At 42.4% G+C, this 21,057-nt stretch overlaps 1 protein-coding gene across 2 annotated transcripts in view; it reads left to right on the top strand.

The window, feature by feature from the left end:
* doc2d (double C2-like domains, delta) overlaps positions 1–21,057 on the top strand; it is a 181,382-nt gene that overhangs the window by 102,012 nt on the left and 58,313 nt on the right. For both annotated transcript variants that reach the window (XM_061916627.1, XM_061916626.1), the window contains 2 exons: positions 8,077–8,156; positions 13,887–13,961. In XM_061916627.1, the coding sequence (XP_061772611.1) occupies positions 8,077–8,156; positions 13,887–13,961 (155 nt within the window). The remainder of the gene's footprint in view (positions 1–8,076; positions 8,157–13,886; positions 13,962–21,057) is intronic.

The following is a 21,057-nucleotide window of genomic DNA, read 5'->3' as shown; positions in this document are numbered from 1 at the left end:
CCTCAAAAGGTTCAGAGAATCTGGAGAAATCACTGCACGTAAGCTATGATATTACAGACTTTTGATCCCTCAGGCGGTACTGCATCAAAAACCGACATCGGTGTGTAAAGGATATCACCACATGGGCTCAGGAACACTTCATAAAACCACTGTCAGTAACTACAGTTGGTCGCTACATCTGTAAGTGCAAGTTAAAGCTCTACTATGCAAAGCAAAAACCATTTATCAACAATATCCTGAAACGCCGCCGGCTTCATTGGGCCCAAGATCCTCTAGGATGGACTGATGCAAAGTGGAAAAGTGTTCTGATGTCTGACGAGTCCACATTTCAAATTATACTTGGAAACAGAGGACGTGGTGTCCTCCGGAACAAAGCAACTCAGTATTCTTCTTCCTCCAAACACAACGAGTTGAGTTTATACCAAAAAGTTATATTTTGGTTTCATCTGACCACATGACATTCTCCCAATCCTCCACTGTACCATTTTGCTATAAACTCAACTGGTGGTGTTTGGAGGAAGAAGAATACTGAGTTGCATCCCAAGAACACCACACCTACTGTGAAGCATGGGGGTGGAAACATCATGCTTTGGGGCTGTTTTTCTGCTAAGGGGACAGGACGATTGATCCGTGTTAAGGAAAGAATGAATGGGGCCATGTATCCTGAGATTTTCTGCCAAAACCTCCTTCCATCAGTGAATGGTTGACCAATACCTATTTTCCACCATAATTTACAAATAAATTCTTTAAAATTCCTACAATGTGAATTCCTGGATTTTTTGTTTCACATTCTGTCTCTCACAGTCGAAGTGTACCTATGATGAAAATGACAGACCTCTCTCATCCTTTGAAGTGGGAGAACTTGCACAATCGCTGGCTGACTAAATACTTTTTTGCCCTACTGTGTGTGTGTGTGTGTGTGTGTGTGTGTGTGTGTGTATATATATATATATATATATATATATATATATATATATATATATATATGTATATAAATACAATTGGATATTAAGAGTATGTAAAAGTTGGACTCCTACCTTGTTTACTTTGGTAAGGACTACGTTAAAGTTTTGAATCAATCAGAAATAACAAGCAGCTAAAATGTGGACAAGTGTTGAGTGTTTTAAATTTTTTTTTATCATGCATTACATGGAATTTAAATTGCTGTAGTTTTGTATAAGGGCTTCACGGTGGAAGAGGGGTTAGTGCGTCTGCCTCACAATACGAAGGTCCTGCAGTCCTGGGTTCAAATCCAGGCTCGGGATCTTTCTGTGTGGAGTTTGCATGTTCTCCCCGTGAATGCGTGGGTTCCCTCCGGGTACTCCGGCTTCCTCCCACTTCCAAAGACATGCACCTGGGGATAGGTTGATTGGCAACACTAAATGGTCCCTAGTGTGTGAATGTTGTCTGTCTATCTGTGTTGGCCCTGCGATGAGGTGGCGACTTGTCCAGGCTGTACCCCGCCTTCCGCCCGATTGTAGCTGAGATAGGCGCCAGCGCCCCCCGCGACCCCAAAAAGGGAATAAGCGGTAGAAAATGGATGGATGGATAGTTTTGTATAAGTTGATAAACTTATACGGTGCCTGTTCCTCAGCCTTTTAGACAACTTACATTTCATTGGTGCCTGTTCCTCGGTCTTTTAGACAACTTATGTTTGGACAACTTACGTTTCATCTGTGCCTGTTCCTCGGTCTTTCAGACGACTTATGTTTTGACATCTTACGTTTAGACAACTTACGTTTAATCGGTGCCTGTCCCTCGGTCTTCTAGACAACTTATGTTTAGACAACTTACGTTTCATCAGTGCCTGTCCCTCGGTCTTCTAGACAACTTACGTTTAATCGGTGCCTGTTCCTCAGTCTTTTAGACAACTTATGTTTCATCGGTGCCTGTTCCTCGGTCTTCTAGACAACTTATGTTTGGACAACCTACGTTTCATCAGTGCCTGTTCCTCGGTCTTTCAGACGACTTATGTTTTGACAACTTACGTTTAGACAACTTACATTTCATCGGTGCCTGTTCCTCGGTCTTCTAGACAACTTATGTTTAGACAACTTACGTTTCATTAGTGCCTGTTCCTCGGTCTTTTAGACGACTTATGTTTTGACATCTTACATTTAGACAACTTACGTTTAATCGGTGCCTGTTCCTCGGTCTTTCAGACGACTTATGTTTTGACAACTTACGTTTAGACAACTTACATTTCATCGGTGCCTGTTCCTCAGTCTTTTAGACAACTTATGTTTCATCGGTGCCTGTTCCTCGGTCTTCTAGACAACTTATGTTTGGACAACCTACGTTTCATCAGTGCCTGTTCCTCGGTCTTTTAGACGACTTATGTTTTGACAACTTACGTTTAGACAACTTACATTTCATCGGTGCCTGTTCCTCGGTCTTTTAGACAACTTACGTTTAGACAACTTACATTTCATCGGTGCCTGTTCCTCGGTCTTTTAGACAACTTACGTTTAGACAACTTACGTTTCATCAGTGCCTGTCCCTCGGTCTTCTAGACAACTTATGTTTAGTCAACTTACGTTTCATCAGTGCCTGTCCCTCGGTCTTCTAGACAACTTATGTTTAGACAACTTACGTTTCATCAGTGCCAGTTCCTCGGTCTTTTAGACGACTTATGTTTTGACATCTTACATTTAGACAACTTACGTTTAATCGGTGCCTGTTCCTCAGTCTTTTAGACAACTTATGTTTCATCGGTGCCTGTTCCTCGGTCTTCTAGACAACTTATATTTGGACAACCTACGTTTCATCAGTGCCTGTTCCTCGGTCTTTTAGACGACTTATGTTTTGACAACTTACGTTTAGACAACTTACATTTCATCGGTGCCTGTTCCTCGGTCTTTTAGACAACTTACGTTTAGACAACTTACGTTTCATCAGTGCCTGTCCCTCGGTCTTCTAGACAACTTATGTTTAGACAACTTACGTTTCATCAGTGCCTGTTCCTCTGTCTTTTAGACGACTCATGTTTTGACATCTTACATTTAGACAACTTACGTTTAATCGGTGCCTGTTCCTCAGTCTTTTAGACAACTTATGTTTCATCGGTGCCTGTTCCTCGGTCTTCTAGACAACTTATGTTTGGACAACCTACGTTTCATCAGTGCCTGTTCCTCGGTCTTTTAGACGACTTATGTTTTGACAACTTACGTTTAGACAACTTACATTTCATCGGTGCCTGTTCCTCGGTCTTTTAGACAACTTACGTTTAGACAACTTACGTTTCATCGGTGCCTGTCCCTCGGTCTTCTAGACAACTTATGTTTAGTCAACTTACGTTTCATCAGTGCCTGTCCCTCGGTCTTCTAGACAACTTATGTTTAGACAACTTACGTTTCATCAGTGCCTGTTCCTCGGTCTTTTAGACGACTTATGTTTTGACAACTTACGTTTAGACAACTTACGTTTAATCGGTGCCTGTTCCTCAGTCTTTTAGACAACTTATGTTTCATCGGTGCCTGTTCCTCGGTCTTCTAGACAACTTATGTTTGGACAACCTACGTTTCATCAGTGCCTGTTCCTCGGTCTTTTAGACGACTTATGTTTTGACAACTTACGTTTAGACAACTTACATTTCATCGGTGCCTGTTCCTCGGTCTTTTAGACAACTTACGTTTAGACAACTTACGTTTCATCAGTGCCTGTCCCTCGGTCTTCTAGACAACTTATGTTTAGTCAACTTACGTTTCATCAGTGCCTGTCCCTCGGTCTTCTAGACAACTTATGTTTAGACAACTTACGTTTCATCAGTGCCTGTTCCTCGGTCTTTTAGACGACTTATGTTTTGACATCTTACATTTAGACAACTTACGTTTAATCGGTGCCTGTTCCTCAGTCTTTTAGACAACTTATGTTTCATCGGTGCCTGTTCCTCGGTCTTCTAGACAACTTATGTTTGGACAACCTACGTTTCATCAGTGCCTGTTCCTCGGTCTTTTAGACGACTTATGTTTTGACAACTTACGTTTAGACAACTTACATTTCATCGGTGCCTGTTCCTCGGTCTTTTAGACAACTTACGTTTAGACAACTTATGTTTGGACAACCTACGTTTCATCAGTGCCTGTTCCTCGGTCTTTTAGACGACTTATGTTTTGACAACTTACGTTTAGACAACTTACGTTTCATTGGAGCCACATGTAATAATGTGGCCAGAAATGGTACTGCAATCCTGACTGAGGTTGCCAGATAATCAGCCGAATCCAGCTGGATGGACTGGGCTACGCTGAAGAACTTCAAACTTTTACTGCCTCTTACTAAGGGTTGAGGTGCTGGGACCATAATAGCTGAATAGAAAAACGTTTTGTCAATAACAAATCTATAAAATGAAAACATTTTCAATGGTTTCCATCTTTCAAAGGCATCCCCGATACAAATCTTGGTTTTGTTCCTGGCTTTGTCATGGATAAGTTTGAGAATGGTAACTTTTAGATGTACTAAGGTCTGACATGTTTAGTAACTTTACCAGTGGCAGTAGCCAGACCTAGATGGCAACCTGGATGTGACACACTCACAGACTTTCTAATTGGTCAAACGGTGGAGGGCGGGGCATCAAAATGAAAATAACAAGATTTCGAGGCTGTAAATCTCATTTTTGTCATGATCTGCTGCTCGGATCATGGCATATTCTGGTTTTGTGCTGTTTTGTATCACATCCTGTTAGTATTTTGTCTTCCTTAGTTCCTGGTGGCACTTAGTTTTGTTCTGTTGTCATAGTTACGTATTTGTGTCACCTGCCTTTTGTTTCTCACGCGCACTTGCTTGTTGATTCTCCCCTCTACTTACGCCTGCCCTTTTTTGTCATTCGATCTCGCAGTCTAATCTGTATTTGATGCACCAGGTGATGTCGCTATCCCCCCTTGTGGTAAAGACTTTGTGTACGTTAGCTTCCATGATATTCTTTCGGTTGTTTATTTCCCGAGCTCACATGCTAGCGTCTTGAGTTCTTTCTAGCTCACATGCTAGTTCTGTTGGTTTTGTCTCTAGTGCCTTTGTGCAAGTATTTCTGTTTAGTTTGTTTTATAGTAAAAATAAATCTTCACTTCTTACCTTCACGCTGTGTCCATTCCGTCTGCACTATTGAGAGAACACACCTGCATCAACACAATGCCAGCGAAGCGTCACAAATTTGAAGTGATCATATCCCGGCTGAACTGCTGTAATCAGTTATAGAGGTATTGGAAAAGAACATATGGCTCCTTTAATATTCTCTAATGCAGTGTTTTTCAACCGTTTTTGTGCCAAGGCACATTTTTTGCGTTGAAAAAATGCGGAGGCACATCTCTAGCAGAAATAATTTAAAAACGAAACTAAGTTGGCAATAAAAAGTGGTCGTCGCAATTGTTGGATATGACTTTAAAGCATAAGCAAGCATGCATGACTATAGCTCTTTTCTCCAAGTAGGTGTACTGTCACCACCTGTCACATCACATCCTGACTTATTTGCACTGTTTTTCTGTTTTCCTTTGTGTAGTGTTTTGCACTCCTATTTTGGTGGCTTTTTCTCTTTTTCATGGTATTTTCCTGTAGCAGTTTCATGTCAACCTTTGAGCGATATTTCCCCGCATCTACTTTGTTTTAGCAATCAAGATTATTTCAGTTGTTTTTGTCCTTCTTTGTGGAGACATTGTTGATGGTGATGTCATACTGTAGCCTTTAAATAGACTCCCTTTTTAGACCAGTTGATCTGCTGTTTCTTTTCTTTTTCTTCTATGTCCCACTCTCCCCTGTGGAGGGGGTCCGGTCCGATCCGGTGGCCATGTACTGCTTGCCTGTGTATCGGTTGGGGACATCTCTGCGCTGCTGATCCGCCTCGACATCTCTGCGCTGCTGATCCGCCTCCGCTTGGGATGGTTTCCTGCTGGCTCCGCTGTGAACGGGACTCTCGCTGCTGAGTTGGACCCGCTTTGGACTGGACTCTCGTGACTATGTTGGATCCATTGTGGATTGAACTTTCACAGTATCATGTTAGACCCGCTCGACATCCATTGCTTTCCTCCTCTCTAAGGTTCTCATAATCATTATTGTCACAGACGTCCCACTGGATCATTATTGTCACCGATGTCCCACTGGGTGTGAGTTTTCATTGCCCCTATGTGGGCCTACCGAGGATGTCGTGGTGGTTTGTGCAGCCCTTTGAGACACTAGTGATTTAGGGCTATATAAGTAAACATTGATTGATTGATTGATTGATGTTCGGATGTACTTTGTCTTTGATCCACAGTAAGTCTTTGCTGTCATCCAGCATTCTGTTTTTGTTTACTTTGTTGCCAGTTCAGTTTTAGTTTGGTTCTGCATAGCCTTCTCTAACTTTCATTGCCTTTTCTTAGAGTCAGTCGCCTTTTGTTTATTTTTGGTTTAAGCACTAGACACCGTTTTACCTGCACACTGCCTCCCGCTGTTTCCGACATCTACAAAGCAGTTAGCTACCTGCTGCCACCTACTTACTTTGCCGAGCTCTTGACAGCACCGACACTCATACTTGCCAACCTTGAGACCTCCGATATGGGGCGGGGGTTGTGGTTGGGGGCGTGGTTAAGAGGGGAGGAGTATATTTACCGCAAGATTCATAGATTCACCAAGTCATGTATTATATATATATATATATATATATATATATATTTATAGGGACGGCGTGGCGCAGTGGGAGAGTGGCCGTGCGCAACCTGAGGGTCCCTGGTTCAAATCCCACCTAGTACCAACCTCGTCACGTCCGTTGTGTCCTGAGCAAGACACTTCACCCTTGCTCCTGATGGGTGCTGGTTAGCGCCTTGCATGGCAGCTCCCTCCATCAGTGTGTGAATGTGTGTGTGAATGGGTAGATGTGGAAGTAGTGTCAAAGCGCTTTGAGTACCTTGAAGGTAGAAAAGCGCTATACAAATACAACCCATTTATCATTTATATATATATACATATATATATATATATTTTTTTTTAATTATATATATATATACATGTATATATATGTATGTGTATATATATATATATATATAATTATATACATGTATATATATGTATGTATATATATATATTTTATTATATATGTATGTATATATATGTGTGTGTGTATATGTGTGTATATATATATATATATATATTTACACACACATTTACACACACCTAACACTCATCTACTCATTGTTGAGTTAAGGGTTGAATTGTACATCCTTGTTTTTCTAACCATATGCATGTACAGTAGATGGCAGTATTGTCCTGTTTAAGAGTGTCACAATATTGCTGTTTACGGCAGACAAACTGCTTTACGGTAGACAAAAACGTGACTACTGCTGTTGTGTGTTGTTACCGCGCTGGGAGGACGTTAATAAAACTGCCTAACAATAAACCCACATAAGAAACCAAGAACTCGCCCTCGATCATTCTACAGTTATAACGTCATTGGGCAGACACGCTCTTTGTACACGTCACTCAGCTCCGCACGGAGCTGGAGGGGGCGTGGCCTCCAGCTCCGCCTGAATTTCGGGAGATTTTCGGGAGAAAATTTGTCGCGGGAGGTATTCGGGTGACGCGCTGAATTTCGGGAGTCTCCCGGAAAATCCGGGAGTGTTGGCAAGTATGCCGACATTCAATCATTTGCAGACTACAATTACTGGTTTGCAACAAATATTTTTCACCTAAATAGGTGAAATCAGACAATCTCCCACGGCACACCAGACTGTCCTTGTGTGCCACGGCACAGTGGTTGAAAACCCCTGCTCTAATGCAGCGTGACGCCACCACAACGATTGAGACAGAAGTTGCCAAAATGACTCATTCTGAGCAGAAGTTGAGCTTTCTGAAGTCCAAATATGTTTTCCATCAGTGGAAGCTGAGCGTCCCCGCCAGCGGTGGACTAATGGCCGCTGCTCGCCGGAAGCTCGCCACTTGATTTATTGCAAGCGCCTCACTCAGCCTTTACACTCCTGCTCATTTTCCAAACGGTAATCAAAGCGGGCGGGTGGATTCATATTAGCGGCGCCATGTTGTTAGGTGTGATGTGACTTCAGTTGTTGGAGTCTTTGCCAGTCCTGCTAACTCTTCTTCTGGTCTTCCTGCTTGCAGCCTACTTGGGGACGCTGGAGTTCACGCTGCTCTTTGACCAGGACAACAACTGTCTGCACTGCACCATCCACAAGGCCAAGGTAAGCACTTCTTGACGCTGCAGGGCTGGACTTTTATGCCACGAATAACAAGCGTCCTCATTTTTCATTGCTATGGAAATCTCCATTAATAACATGATTATTCATTCATTTGAAAGCAGGAGTATGTTCTGTACCAGCAAAATTCAACTCAAAAGAACAACATATATACATGAATAACAACAAGTAAAATAATAATGGAAGCAACAATAAATTAGAATAACCAAAGCGATATAATAAAACAATAAAAGTAAATTCCTCCCTTTTGTTTTCGACTTTTTACACTTATTTGTGCTTTTTGTACCATAAACATAATTGAATTCAATGCAAAAATCCTCATTTATTGGTGTGATAAATCTTCGGACAATTTTGACCAATATTTTAAGTATTTTTTGCTGTAAATGTAACAATAAGTGATTTAAGTTCATTATGCTTGTGTAAGGTAACGGTGGTAAGCAAACGTTGTGCACACTTTTATTGTGAAGGAATGTGTGCTGTTGTTTCCCAACTCGCCAAGTTCAAAACCTGTCTGTACAAAACCCAAAACCAGTGAAGTTCCCACATTGTGTAATTTGTAAATAAAAACAGAATACGTTTCTGGGTGTTGTTGATAAAGGGCTGTGGATTTGCATAGTAGAGTTTTAACTTGCACTTACTGATGTAGCCACCAACTGTAGTTACTGACAGTGGTTTTACGAATTGTTCCTGAGCCCATGTGGTGATATCCTTTACACACTGATGTGGCTTTTTATTGCAGTACCCCCTGAGGGATCGAAGGTCCATAATATCATGGCTTAGCAGTGATTTCTCCATATCGTCTGCACCTTTTGATGATATTCCAGAGCGTAGATGGTGAAATCCCTAAATTCCTCGCAATAGCTGCTTGTAAAATGTTGTTCTTAAACAATTTGCGCATGCATTTGTTGACAAAGTGGTGACCCTCGCTCCGTCCTTGTTTGTGAATGAGTGAGCATTTCATGGAAGCTGCTTTTATGGCCAATCATGGCACCCACCTGTTCCCAATTAGCCTGTTCACCTGTGGCATGTTCCAAATAAGGAGTTTGATGAGCGTTCCTCCAACTTTCTCAGTCTTTTTTGCCACTTGTGCCAGCTTTTTTGGAAACATGTTGCAGGCATCACATTCCAAATGAGCTAATATTTGCACAAAAAAAAATAAGTTTGTCAGTGTGAAGATGAAATATCTTGTCTTTGCAGTCTATTAAGTTGAATATAAGTTGAAAATGATTTGTTGTATTCTCTTTTTATTTAGCATTTACACAAGGTGACAACTTCACTGCTTTTGGGCTTTTGTACCACGACCGTACATCGATGATGTCGTACACAACAACACAAGCACATGAGTTGTCTCGTGGGTGAACTGATTGACCTTGCGAGCTTTATCTTTGTAGTTTATAGGCGTGTAACGGTATTGTGTTTCAAAATCCTCACAATGACGTGACGTCTGGTGGTATGAAACGGAAACTCAGTAAATGTAGTCTTTTTTCTGGCGCTTTTGCATTGGCCGGTCTAAAAAAGAAAAATGACAGCTTCCGTACTCCTCTACGCAGCGCGGGACCAGGAGGTGCGGGCATAGAACAAAGTAAACAGGACAAAAGGAGGTGAATCCTCACTTTGTCCAAAAATAATAGTCTATTACCAAGTCTGCCATCATTACAACACACTCGCATTTGTTGCTAGGTTTAGGAACTCACATTTGTTGCCAGAAGTCAGATGTACGCTGCTATGTATGTGGAAATCAATGCGCTCTTACTAGGTGATATATATACCTGCAGTGTGTATATTGTACACATTACATGTTGTTATGAAGGTCTCTGATACTACATACATACATATATATATATATATATATATATATATATATACATATACATACCTGCAGTGTGTATATTGTACATATTACATATTGTTCTGAAGGTGTCTGGTACATTATACATGATGTATATACTCGCAGTGTGTACATAAAACATAGATGGAAGGTTTTGAAGTAGAGACTTTGAAGTCTACAACGATGACTCTCATTAGCCAAATCTTCCAAGCGTTTTTTTAATCAGCCTTCAAATCTTAAGAAAAAAAAGAATTGTACTCTTGTGTCTCATAACGGTTATGAACCATAGGCAACGTTTCAAATAAAAAGTGTAGTCCTTTAAAGCTGTGATAATATCGCACCGCCAGATGTTGCCGTGGTTACATCCCTCATGATTAGTGATTAGTGATTAGTGATTATTCATGCAAGTGTAGCGACAAATAAAAAAGAAGCAACCATGTTGAGAACCAAACTTAAAGTCCTACTGAAAGCCACTACTAGCGACCACGCAGTCTGATAGTTTATATATCAATGATGAAATATTAACATTGCAACACATGCCAATACGCCCGCTTTAGTTTACTAAATTGCAATTTTAAATTTCGCACTGAAAAATCCTGCTGAAAACGTCTCGGTATGATGACGCGTGCGCGTGACATCACACATTGTAGAGGACATTTTGTTCCAGCATCATTTCCAGCTATTAAGTCGTCTGTTTTCATCGCATAATTCCACAGTATTCTGGACTGCTGTGTTGCTGAATCTTTTGCAATTTGTTCAGTGAGCAATGGAGACATCAAAGAAGAAAGCTGTAGGTGGGAAGCAGTGTATTGCGGCCGTCTTTAGCAACACAAACACAGCCGGTGTTTCCTTGTTTACATTCCCTAAAGATGACAGTCAAGCTATACCAGGGGGGTCAAAGTCAAAACTTTAAACTGAACAAAGCCGCGGACCAAGGTTGAACAAATGAACCTTTTAATAGGGACCCAAACAAGTTTTGCATTGAATATTGAACAAGCAAGGCTTATATAACTTTATAGTGACATGCAAAATCGAGTTTCAAATAATAATAATAATAATTGAAAAGTATCAATGGCATATTAAATACAATTTAAATGAAAATTGAGTGCCTCTTTTCTATTTGCAGCCTTCTGAGGTAAATATCAAAATAATCTTTGTCCACCACAGGCTAATAATAAATTTGAAAATAAAATAACAATAAAGAATGAATCAAACATTCAAGCCTTGAAGTAACAAGTGAAAATGCATGAATAAATAGTTAATTATTGCTCAGTTTGCTGCACTGATTTGCTTGAACACTGAATATGGAACAAGCAATAATTATAGAACTTAATAGTGCAAAATCAACATTCAAAAAACAAACGGAAAAAAATAAATGGTCAAATAAATACAATTTAAATAAAACATTTAATGCCTATTTTCTATTTGCAGCCTTCTGAGGTAAATATCAACATTACATTTTTCCACAGGCTAATAAATCTTAAAATAAAATAATAATGAGATGGGTGGAGTCGGTGGTGGGGGGCGGGTTTTGGTGGTAGTCAGTGCTGCAAGGGGTTCTGGGTATTTGTTCTGTTGTGTTTATGTTGTGTTACGGTGCAGATGTTCTCCCGAAATGTGTTAGTCATTCTTGTTTGGTGTGGGTTCACAGTGTGGCGCATATTTGTAACAGTGTTAAAGTTGTTTATACGGCCACCCTCAGTCTGACCTGTATGGCTGTTGAGCAAGTATGCCTGGCATTCACTTAAGTGTGTGTACAAGTCGCATATATCATGCGACTTGGCCGGCACGCTGTTTGTATGGAGCAACATATTGTAGACAACGCTAAAGGCAGTGCCTTTATAGTACTGGCGGGCTAGCTCTAATGTTAATTTGATATTGCCTCAAGAGCCTAATGAAATTGTAGGGCGGGCCAGAGTTTGACACCCATGAGCTATACTATGGAACAGAGCGGCCAAGCGAACACGGTTGGATTGGACCACACACACAAAGTACAGTGTATTATGTGTATTAGTAAAAAACATTTTACCATTCTGTATTCTGAAGGCGATCTATGTCGTGTGCTACTTACTCCAGCATCAATATCGGCAGCGTCCTCCTGACCGTCACCGTCAGCGTCAGCTTCAAAGCGGTATGGCTCTATCCCTTGTTGCGGTTGGTCCTGGCCGAGTGGTCCTGCCACCCCCACGGCTGCCACAGCGCCTCTCACAGCATCTTCCCCATCAGAATCGCTCCAACTGCCCTCTAGTCCTTTTTAAATTTTATTCTATAGTCCTTCACTCTCACTTTCCTCATCCACGAATCTTTCAACCTCGCTCAAATTAATAAATAAATGGGTTGTACTTGTATAGCGCTTTTCTACCTTCAAGGTACTCAAAGCGCTTTGACACTACTTCCACATTTACCCATTCACACACACATTCACACACTGATGGAGGGAGCTGCCATGCAAGGCGCCCACCAGCACCCATCAGGAGCAAGGGTGAAGTGTCTTGCTCAGGACACAACGGACGTGACGAAGTTGGTACTAGGTGGGATTTGAACCAGGGACCTTCGGGTTGCGCACGCCACTCTCCCACTGCGTCGCTTTCTCAGTCCGAATCGCTCTCGCTGCTGGTGGCCATGATTGCAGCTTCGGACTCTCTTGCCTCCTCCCACCGGCCGCCCCCGACCGTTGGATGCTTCCACCATGGAGAAGGGGAAAAAAATAAACAATCTCAGCCCGGCCGTCTTCACCTCGTCAAGAAACCTGGCTTCCCTCAGAGACACTGGCGGTCACCACACCCGTGGCCACGCCCCTCCGGCTTTTTTTCCCCCTGCTGTGCCATATTCCTTTGACCAAAGTGCCAGGTTTACGCCACTTTCTTGTCGCACACTTTGGTTATTGGATTGGACCACACACACAAAGTAGAGTGTATTATGCAGCCATCATTTCGAAAGATGGTGTTTCGAAGAGGGTCCCTTGCGAAGGGCAGAGATGGGCATCGCCACCACCCGTCAACTGGTGCTGAAGAAAGGTGCGGGGCCGACCTTCAGGTTGTACAGGTACGACCATATAATCTCACTGAAACATTAGTAACATAAAAAGCAGATCAGGGATTTTCCAGAATTATCCTAGTAAATTTTTCTAATATCTGAATTGCTCTGCTGTCTAGTTTTTTTTTTTTTTTTTTAGTCCTTCACTCTCACTTTCCTCATCCACGAATCTTTCATCCTCGCTCAAATTAATGGGGAAATTGTCGCTTTCTCGGTCCGAATCGCTCTCGCTGCTGGTGGCCATGATTATAAACAATGTTCAGATGTGAGGAGCTCCACAACCCGTGACATCACGCACACATCGTCTGCTACTTCCGGTACAGGCAAGGCTTTTTTATTAGCCACCAAAAGTTGCCAACTTTATGGTGGATGTTCTCTACTAAATCCTTTCAGCAAAAATATGGCAATATGGGGAAATGATGAAGTATGACACATAGAATGGAGCTGCTATCCCCGTTTAAATAAGAACATCTCATTTCAGTAGGCCTTTAATCAAAGTTTGTTTTCACTCAAACGCTGACTCATCTGTTACGGGATCTTCTTGCACTTTCCGTTTTCTTTCTTAATATTTCTACCATGGTGAGAAGCCAAAGTGGACATGATGTTGAATAGTCCAGTCCTGCTCTGGTGTGTGCATCCTCCTCCTTTTCCTCCTCATCGTCCAAGTGTGTGTTTGAAGGACGCCAGCGTCTCATGTTGTCCGTTGTGTAAATACATCTGTACCAGTCCCTGGAGGACAACACTCCAGTGAGGAACTGTGGCACGCCATGGAAACACCCGCCAGCACTATTCTGTGTTCTATCTCTGACCCTCTGCTGTGTGTGTGTGTGTGTGTGTGTGTGTGTCCACAGGGACTGAAAGCCATGGACTCCAACGGTCTGGCTGATCCATACGTCAAGCTTCATCTCCTGCCCGGGGCCAGCAAGGTCAGTGCTCCATCCCTCCACATTCCACAGCACACTTGCACGCCACACGCACGCCCGTCTTCTTCCGCCGTTGAGAAAGGTGAGAAGGCACCTGCCGGAGCGTCAGGCAGGAGCCACATGATTTAGCGCCGGTCTCGCCTGGCTCCATGGAGCACAAACATGTCTCGCTCCGCCGCGCTGCTGTTGTTTGGGCTCCAGCGCCAGCCGGCGGGAAGATAAGGCTCGGCGCCGCAGTGCCTTTTGGCAAGCTGTCATCCACCATTTTGGCTGGAGGCATGATAGGTCGAGCGAGGTGTGAAGTGCCAACTCCAGACGGCTTCCAGAGCACCTATTTGTTCATCCTAAAAGTAGTCACACGTGTTCTTTTGTTTCAGCCTTATTCCAAAATGGATGACCTCAAAATTCTACACACAATACCCCATAATGACAATGTGTTTGTTTTTGTTTTTGCAAATGTCCATCCAGCCATTTTCCACCGCTTGGCCCTTTTGGGGTCCACGCGGGGGGTCATGGATCCTACCTCAGCTGCACTCAGGTGGAAGGCAGGGTACACCCTGGAAAAGTCGCCACCTCATCGCAGGGCCAACACAGATAGACAGACAACATTCACACACTAGGGACCATTTAGTGTTGCCAATCAACCTATCCACAGGTGCATGTCTTTAGAAGTGGGAGGGGCCTATCGCCAGGTGCATGTCTTTGGAGGTGGGAGGGGCCTATCCCCAGTTGCATGTCTTTGGAGGTGGGAGGAAGCCAGAGTACAAGGCGGGAACCCACACAGTCACGGGGAGAACATGCCAACTCCACACAGAAAGATCCTGAGCCCGGGATTGAACCCAGGACTACTCACGACTTTCGTATTGTGTGGCACACGCACTAACCCCTGTCCCACCATACTGCCTTTTTAAAACATTTTGCAAATGTATTAAATGTAAAAAACACAAAAACGCCATGTACTTAAGTACCCACAGCTTTTTCTCAGTAATAATAATAACAATAGATTGTATTTGTAAAAAGCACTTTACATTGAGCAAACAACCTCAAAGTACTACAGTTTAGTAAAAAGTAAAATAAAAACTACAACAGCATAATAGCTAGAGCTAGTATGCATATGCAAAAAAAAAGGCTTCATTAGAAAAAAAAGAAGGGGGTTAAGCCTTTTTTAAAAGCATTCACAGTCTGTGGTGCCCTCAGGTGGTCAGGTGTTCCACAGACTGGGAGCGGCAGAGCAGAAAGCCCAGTCTCCCATTGTTCGGAGCTTTGTCCTCGGAGGTTGGAGGAGGTTAGCCGGAGGTGTGGTGTGGAGGATTTAGGGGTGAGCAGTTCTTTGTGGTAAAAGGGGAGGCATTTCCACGGAGGCACTGGTGAGTTAGTAAGGAGTCTTTGTATTCAGTCCCGAGTGGAACAGGAAGCCAGTGAAGGTATTTGAGAACCGGTGTGACGTGGTCGTATTTCTCATCAGGATCCTAGTACAAAGACAAGAAGTGCGTCGCAGTAGTCCAGCCTGGTCAATACCGATGCAGCCTCAAGTCTTTCTGAACACGAAGCTCGGCACACTTATCTTTTGGGCAGGTTGGCCCATTCCTCTTTGCAGCACCTCTTAAGCTGCATCCGGTTGGATGGGAAGTGTTGTTTCTTTTAATCCAGGATGTCTCTGTACATTGCTGCATTCATCTTTCCCTCTATCCCGATTAGTCCCTCAGTTTTGCTGCCACCACCATGCTCCAGTGTAGGGATGGTATTGGTGGAGCCTGCTTTCCTCCAAACATGACACCTGGCATTCACGCCAAAGACTTCAATCTTTCTCTCACCAGACCAGAGAATTTACTTTCTTATGGTCTGAGAGTCCTTCAGGTGCATTTTGGCAAAGTTTTACCAAGAAATGGCTTCCGTCTGGCCACTCTACCACACAGGTAGGTTCTCCTCTCTCCACCGAGGAGTGCCGTAGCTCTGACCGAGTGACCATCGGGTTCTTGGTCACCTCCCTGACTCCACCAAGATGACATCATGGATGAGCCAGGTGGAGCTTGAGAGGTGGTGCACAGAGGAAGGAGAGAAAGTGCCCAAAGATAGGTGAGCCAACTTGTGGCATCGTGTTCAAAAAGACTTGAGGCTGCATCCAGAAAGTATTGAGCGTAGGCTGTGAATACTTATGTACATGTTTTTGTTTTTTATTTCAATACATTTAAAATAAAAAAAACGTATACATTGTCATTATGGGGTATTGTGTGTAGAATTTTGAGGACAACAATGAATGTACTCCGTTTTGAAATAAGGCTGCGACATGACAAGACGTGGAGGAAGCGAAGCGGCGTTGACGCGTCCCAAACAGACTCTTGTGGCCGTGGCCTTCTTTGACCTTGAAACAGCAACAACGAGAGGCGAGGAGGGAGAGCGAGGGAGTAAAAAGAAAAGATGCGGGCGGGGGGGGGGGGCGCGTTACAGGGAGGACAGCAGCAGGTGGTTGTCATGGAAACAGGGAGGATTGTTACACGGCTCACGTCAACAGGCGTGTGTTGATGGGGGGCGGGGCCGAGGGAATGCGTCAACAGAGGCGGTAAGGACCCGTCATTAGTCACATGTCCAGCAGGGGGTGGACGGAGGAAGTTGGCCGGCGTTGTGACCAATTCTGTAGACCTGAAATATTGCGTACCGCCTACCGTGGGGGCGGAGCTCCGGGCCTCCTTCAGACTTCCTGGCCAAGTCAATGATTGTAAATGTGATGACTAACTTTGGAGCTGATTAGTCACATGAGTCCAAGTGGTGTTGTGGATGATGCTAAGAAGTATGTAGAACAAAGGTCGGCAACCCGCGGCTCTTTAGCGCCGCCCTAGTGGCTCTCTGGAGCTTTTTAAAAAAAATATATGAAAAACGGAAAAAGATGAGAGGAAACAAACATTTGTTTTGTTTTAATTTGGTTTCTGCAGGAGGACAAACATGACACAAACCTCCCTAATTGTTATAAAGCACACTCTTTATATTAAACATGCGTCACTGATTCCAATATTTGGCGAGCGCCGTTTTGTCCTACTAATTTTGGCGGTCCTTGAACTCACCATAGTTTGTTTACATGTATAACTTTCTCGGACGTTTTTTATGCCACTTCTTTTTCTCAATCAATCAATCAATCAATGTTTACTTATATAGCCCTAAATCACTAGTGTCTCAAAGGGCTGCACAAACCACCACGACATCCTCGGTAGGCCCACATAAGGGCAAGGAAAACTCACACCCAGTGGGACATTGGTGACAATAATGACCCAGTGGGACGTCATGCTTCAACTGAGGTGGCATCGCGAACTGTTACCGGGAGGGCATTCCAGAGTACTGGAGCCCGAACGGAAAATGCTCTATAGCCCGCAGACTTTTTTTGGGCTTTGGTTAAGGTAACGTGTGGAGTTCCCCAGGGTTCGGTCCTTGGCCCTGCACTCTTCAGCATCTACATGCTGCCGCTAGGTGACATCATACGCAAATACGGTATTAGCTTTCACTGTTATGCTGATGACACCCAACTCTACATGCCCCTAAAGCTGACCAACACGCCGGATTGTAGTCAGCTGGAGGCGTGTCTTAATGAAATTAAACAATGGATGTCCGCTAACTTTTTGCAACTCAACGCCAAAAAAACGGAAATGCTGATTATCGGTCCTGCTAGACACCGAACTCTATTTAATAATACAACTCTAACATTTGACAACCAAACAATTAAACAAGGCGACACGGTAAAGAATCTGGGTATTATCTTCGACCCAACTCTCTCCTTTGAGGCACACATTAAAAGCGTTACTAAAACGGCCTTCTTTCATCTCCGTAACATCGCTAAAATTCGCTCCATTCTGTCCACTAAAGACGCTGAGATCATTATCCATGCGTTTGTTACGTCTCGCCTCGACTACTGTAACGTATTATTTTCGGGTCTCCCCATGTCTAGCATTAAAAGATTAATCTCATTTTGTCCACCAAACTTTTAATGTTGTGCATGAATGCACAAAAGTGAGTTTTGTTGATGTTATTGACTTGTGTGGAGTGCTAATCAGACATATTTGGAAGCTAATCGATGCTAACATGCTATTTAGGTTAGCTGTATGTACACATTGCATCATTATGCCTCATTTGTAGCTATATTTGAGCTCATTTAGTTTCCTTTAAGTCCTCTTAATTCAATTTATATCTCATGACACACTATCTGTTTGTAATATGGCTTTTCATTTTTTGCAGCTTCGGACGAATTTGTTTTTGTATTTTTGGTCCAATATGGCTCTTTCAACATTTTGGGTTGCCGACCCCTGCTCTAGATCAACCTCAGATATATTTTGAGCAATGACGGTCAGGTTTGTACCTGACAGTTTGGTCATGTTTTAGTTTTTCTTCTGTGTTTCTCTCATTTGGTTATTTCCCTTAGTGCTGCTTCCCCTTATCTGCGGCTGATTGGTACCTGGCCACACCTGGTGTCAATCAGCCAGGTGCTATTTAAACCTGCTTTGTCCTCCACTCTGGGTTGGAGTATTGTCGTGTCGTTTCGTTGTGTGCTGTAAGCTATAAGCTATTCCCTGGATCCTGACTCCTGTTCCTGATTCCTGGTTTCTGGTTCGTGTTTTCCTTTTCTTATTTTTGAACATTAAAACCATGTTTTCCTGCTCAATGCCTGCCACCATTTTGTTGTTTGTCAACAACAAAATATGACAGAATACTCCAACCCAGAGTGGAGGACAAAGCAGGTTTAAATAGCACCTGGCTGATTGGCACCAGGTGTGGCCAGGTGCCAATCAGCCGCAGATGAGGGGAAGCAGCACTAAGGGAGACAATCAGGAAATAACCAAAATAAGAGCACTGACAGGAAATGAGACAAACACAGAGGAAAAACAAAAACATGACCAAACTGTCAGGTACAAACCTGACACTGACAGTCTTAAAGTAAAAAAAACTACCCGCGAGTATCAAAATCTGAACATTTTCTCGTTAAACGACTTACGCCTGTTTGCCCTTTTATTGCACATTTGATGTTTTTTAATAACACTTTTTTTTAAACGCCGTTAAAAATGTAGCGGCTTGCTTTACTTAGCCTGTGGGCCGCCCATAAAGTAGGGACGCTGGGACTATTGGACAAGACCCGGTGAGGGAGCGGAGTCCCGCGCAGGCCGAGCGGGCAGAAAAAGAGAGGTAGACAAAGAAGATGTCGGGGGGCTTCAGCGTCCGCTCCCCAGGCCGGCTGAGAGCAGGCAGGGATGAAAGATGCAGTGTTTATCTTCGCAGCCGCAGACATGAGCGGGGGAATGTGACGGAACAGCAGACGGACTTTTCTGGCGCTGCAGAGTGGCCGTGGGGCCGGCAATTTAGTGGAGTGCACTGTTGAAATATACATGCAGTCTGGAGCAGATGAAATATGTTTACCTTTTATCAAGTGCTGTCGACACAAATAGGACAGGGTTAGGGAGCTTCTAGCCCGTGTAGGTGCAGACCTTTCTTCTCCATGAGTCCCTTTTTTAACTAAACCCATCCATCCATCCATTTCCTACCGCTTATCTGGCGCCTATCTCAGCTACAATCGGGCGGAAGGCGGGGTACACCCTGGACAAGTCGCCACCTCATCGCAGGGCCAACACAGATAGACAGACAACATTCACACTCACATTCACACACCAGGGCCAATTTAGTGTTGCCAATCAACCTATCCCCAGGTGCATGTCTTTGGAGGTGGGAGGAAGCCGGAGTACCCTGAGAGTGTTATTCAGTGACAGGCCAGGAACACCATTCATGTTGAGGATATTGGACGTAAACTGCTCTATCCCGCCTATAAAGTGCTCTAAAAAGCTACCAAACACCTTCTTAAACATTGTATATACATGCTGTAAGTATATACGTAACATTTATAATAACATGTAATACACTCATGATGTAAGTATATATGTAGTATCTAGTAACATTCATAATAACATGTAATACACATGATGTAAGTATATATGTAGTATCTAGTAACATTCATAATAACATGTAATACATACATGATGTAAGTATATATGTCATGTAGTAACATTCACAATAACGTAATATATACATGATGTAAGTATATATGTCATGTAGTAACATTCATAATAACATGTAATATATACATCATGTAAGTATATATGTCATGTAGTAACATTCATAATAACATGTAATATATACATGATGTAAGTATATATGTAGTATCTAGTAACATTCATAATAACATGTAATACATGCATGATGTAAGTATATATGTAGTATCTAGTAACATTCATAATAACATGTAATATATACATGATTCAAGTATATATGTCATGCAGTAAAATTCATAGCATGTAATATATACATGATGTAAGTATATATGTAGTATCTAGTAACATTCATAATAACATGTAATATATACATGATGTAAGTATATATGTCATGTGGTAACATTCATAATAACATGTAATACATACATGATGTAAGTATATATGTCATGTAGTAACATTCATAATAACATGTAATATATACATGATGTAAGTATATATGTAGTATCTAGTAACATTCATAATAACATGTTATATATACATGATGTAAGTATATATGTCATGTAGTAACATTCATAATAACATGTAATATATACATGATGTAAGTATATATGGAGTATCTAGTAACATTCATAATAACATGTAATATATACATGATGTAAGTATATATGTCATGTAGTAACATTCATAATAAAATATCTTTACGTATTTTGCTCATTTTAAGCATACGGCGGCGTATTAATTTCATAAACACATCACAACGTTCGCTTTCCTTCAACAACAACAACAAGACTACTAATCATGACAGACTTCATGAGACACAACAAAGACTACTTTGGGACAAATGATGAGCAGAAACTTATATTTTTGAGGCTGAATATAAGGAGGATGATTTACAAGTTTTAGAAGCTGTGAGCTTTAGTCAATCACTAAGCATCATGTTGCAGTATTGCTAAAAGCTAAACAAGATACACAAATATAATAAAACAATCACTTACTGTTATTAGAGAGTTCCGGCCGGACGTTTTTTCACGGGACACATGGCGGGTGTTGTTGTTGTTGCAGTAGTGAGCCACGGATGA

The sequence above is a fragment of the Nerophis ophidion genome, linkage group LG01 (assembly GCF_033978795.1).
Source record: "Nerophis ophidion isolate RoL-2023_Sa linkage group LG01, RoL_Noph_v1.0, whole genome shotgun sequence".
NCBI classification, from domain to species: domain Eukaryota; kingdom Metazoa; phylum Chordata; class Actinopteri; order Syngnathiformes; family Syngnathidae; genus Nerophis; species Nerophis ophidion.
Note: the sequence above shows the minus strand (reverse complement) of the source record. Positions and strands in the feature narration are given on the sequence as shown.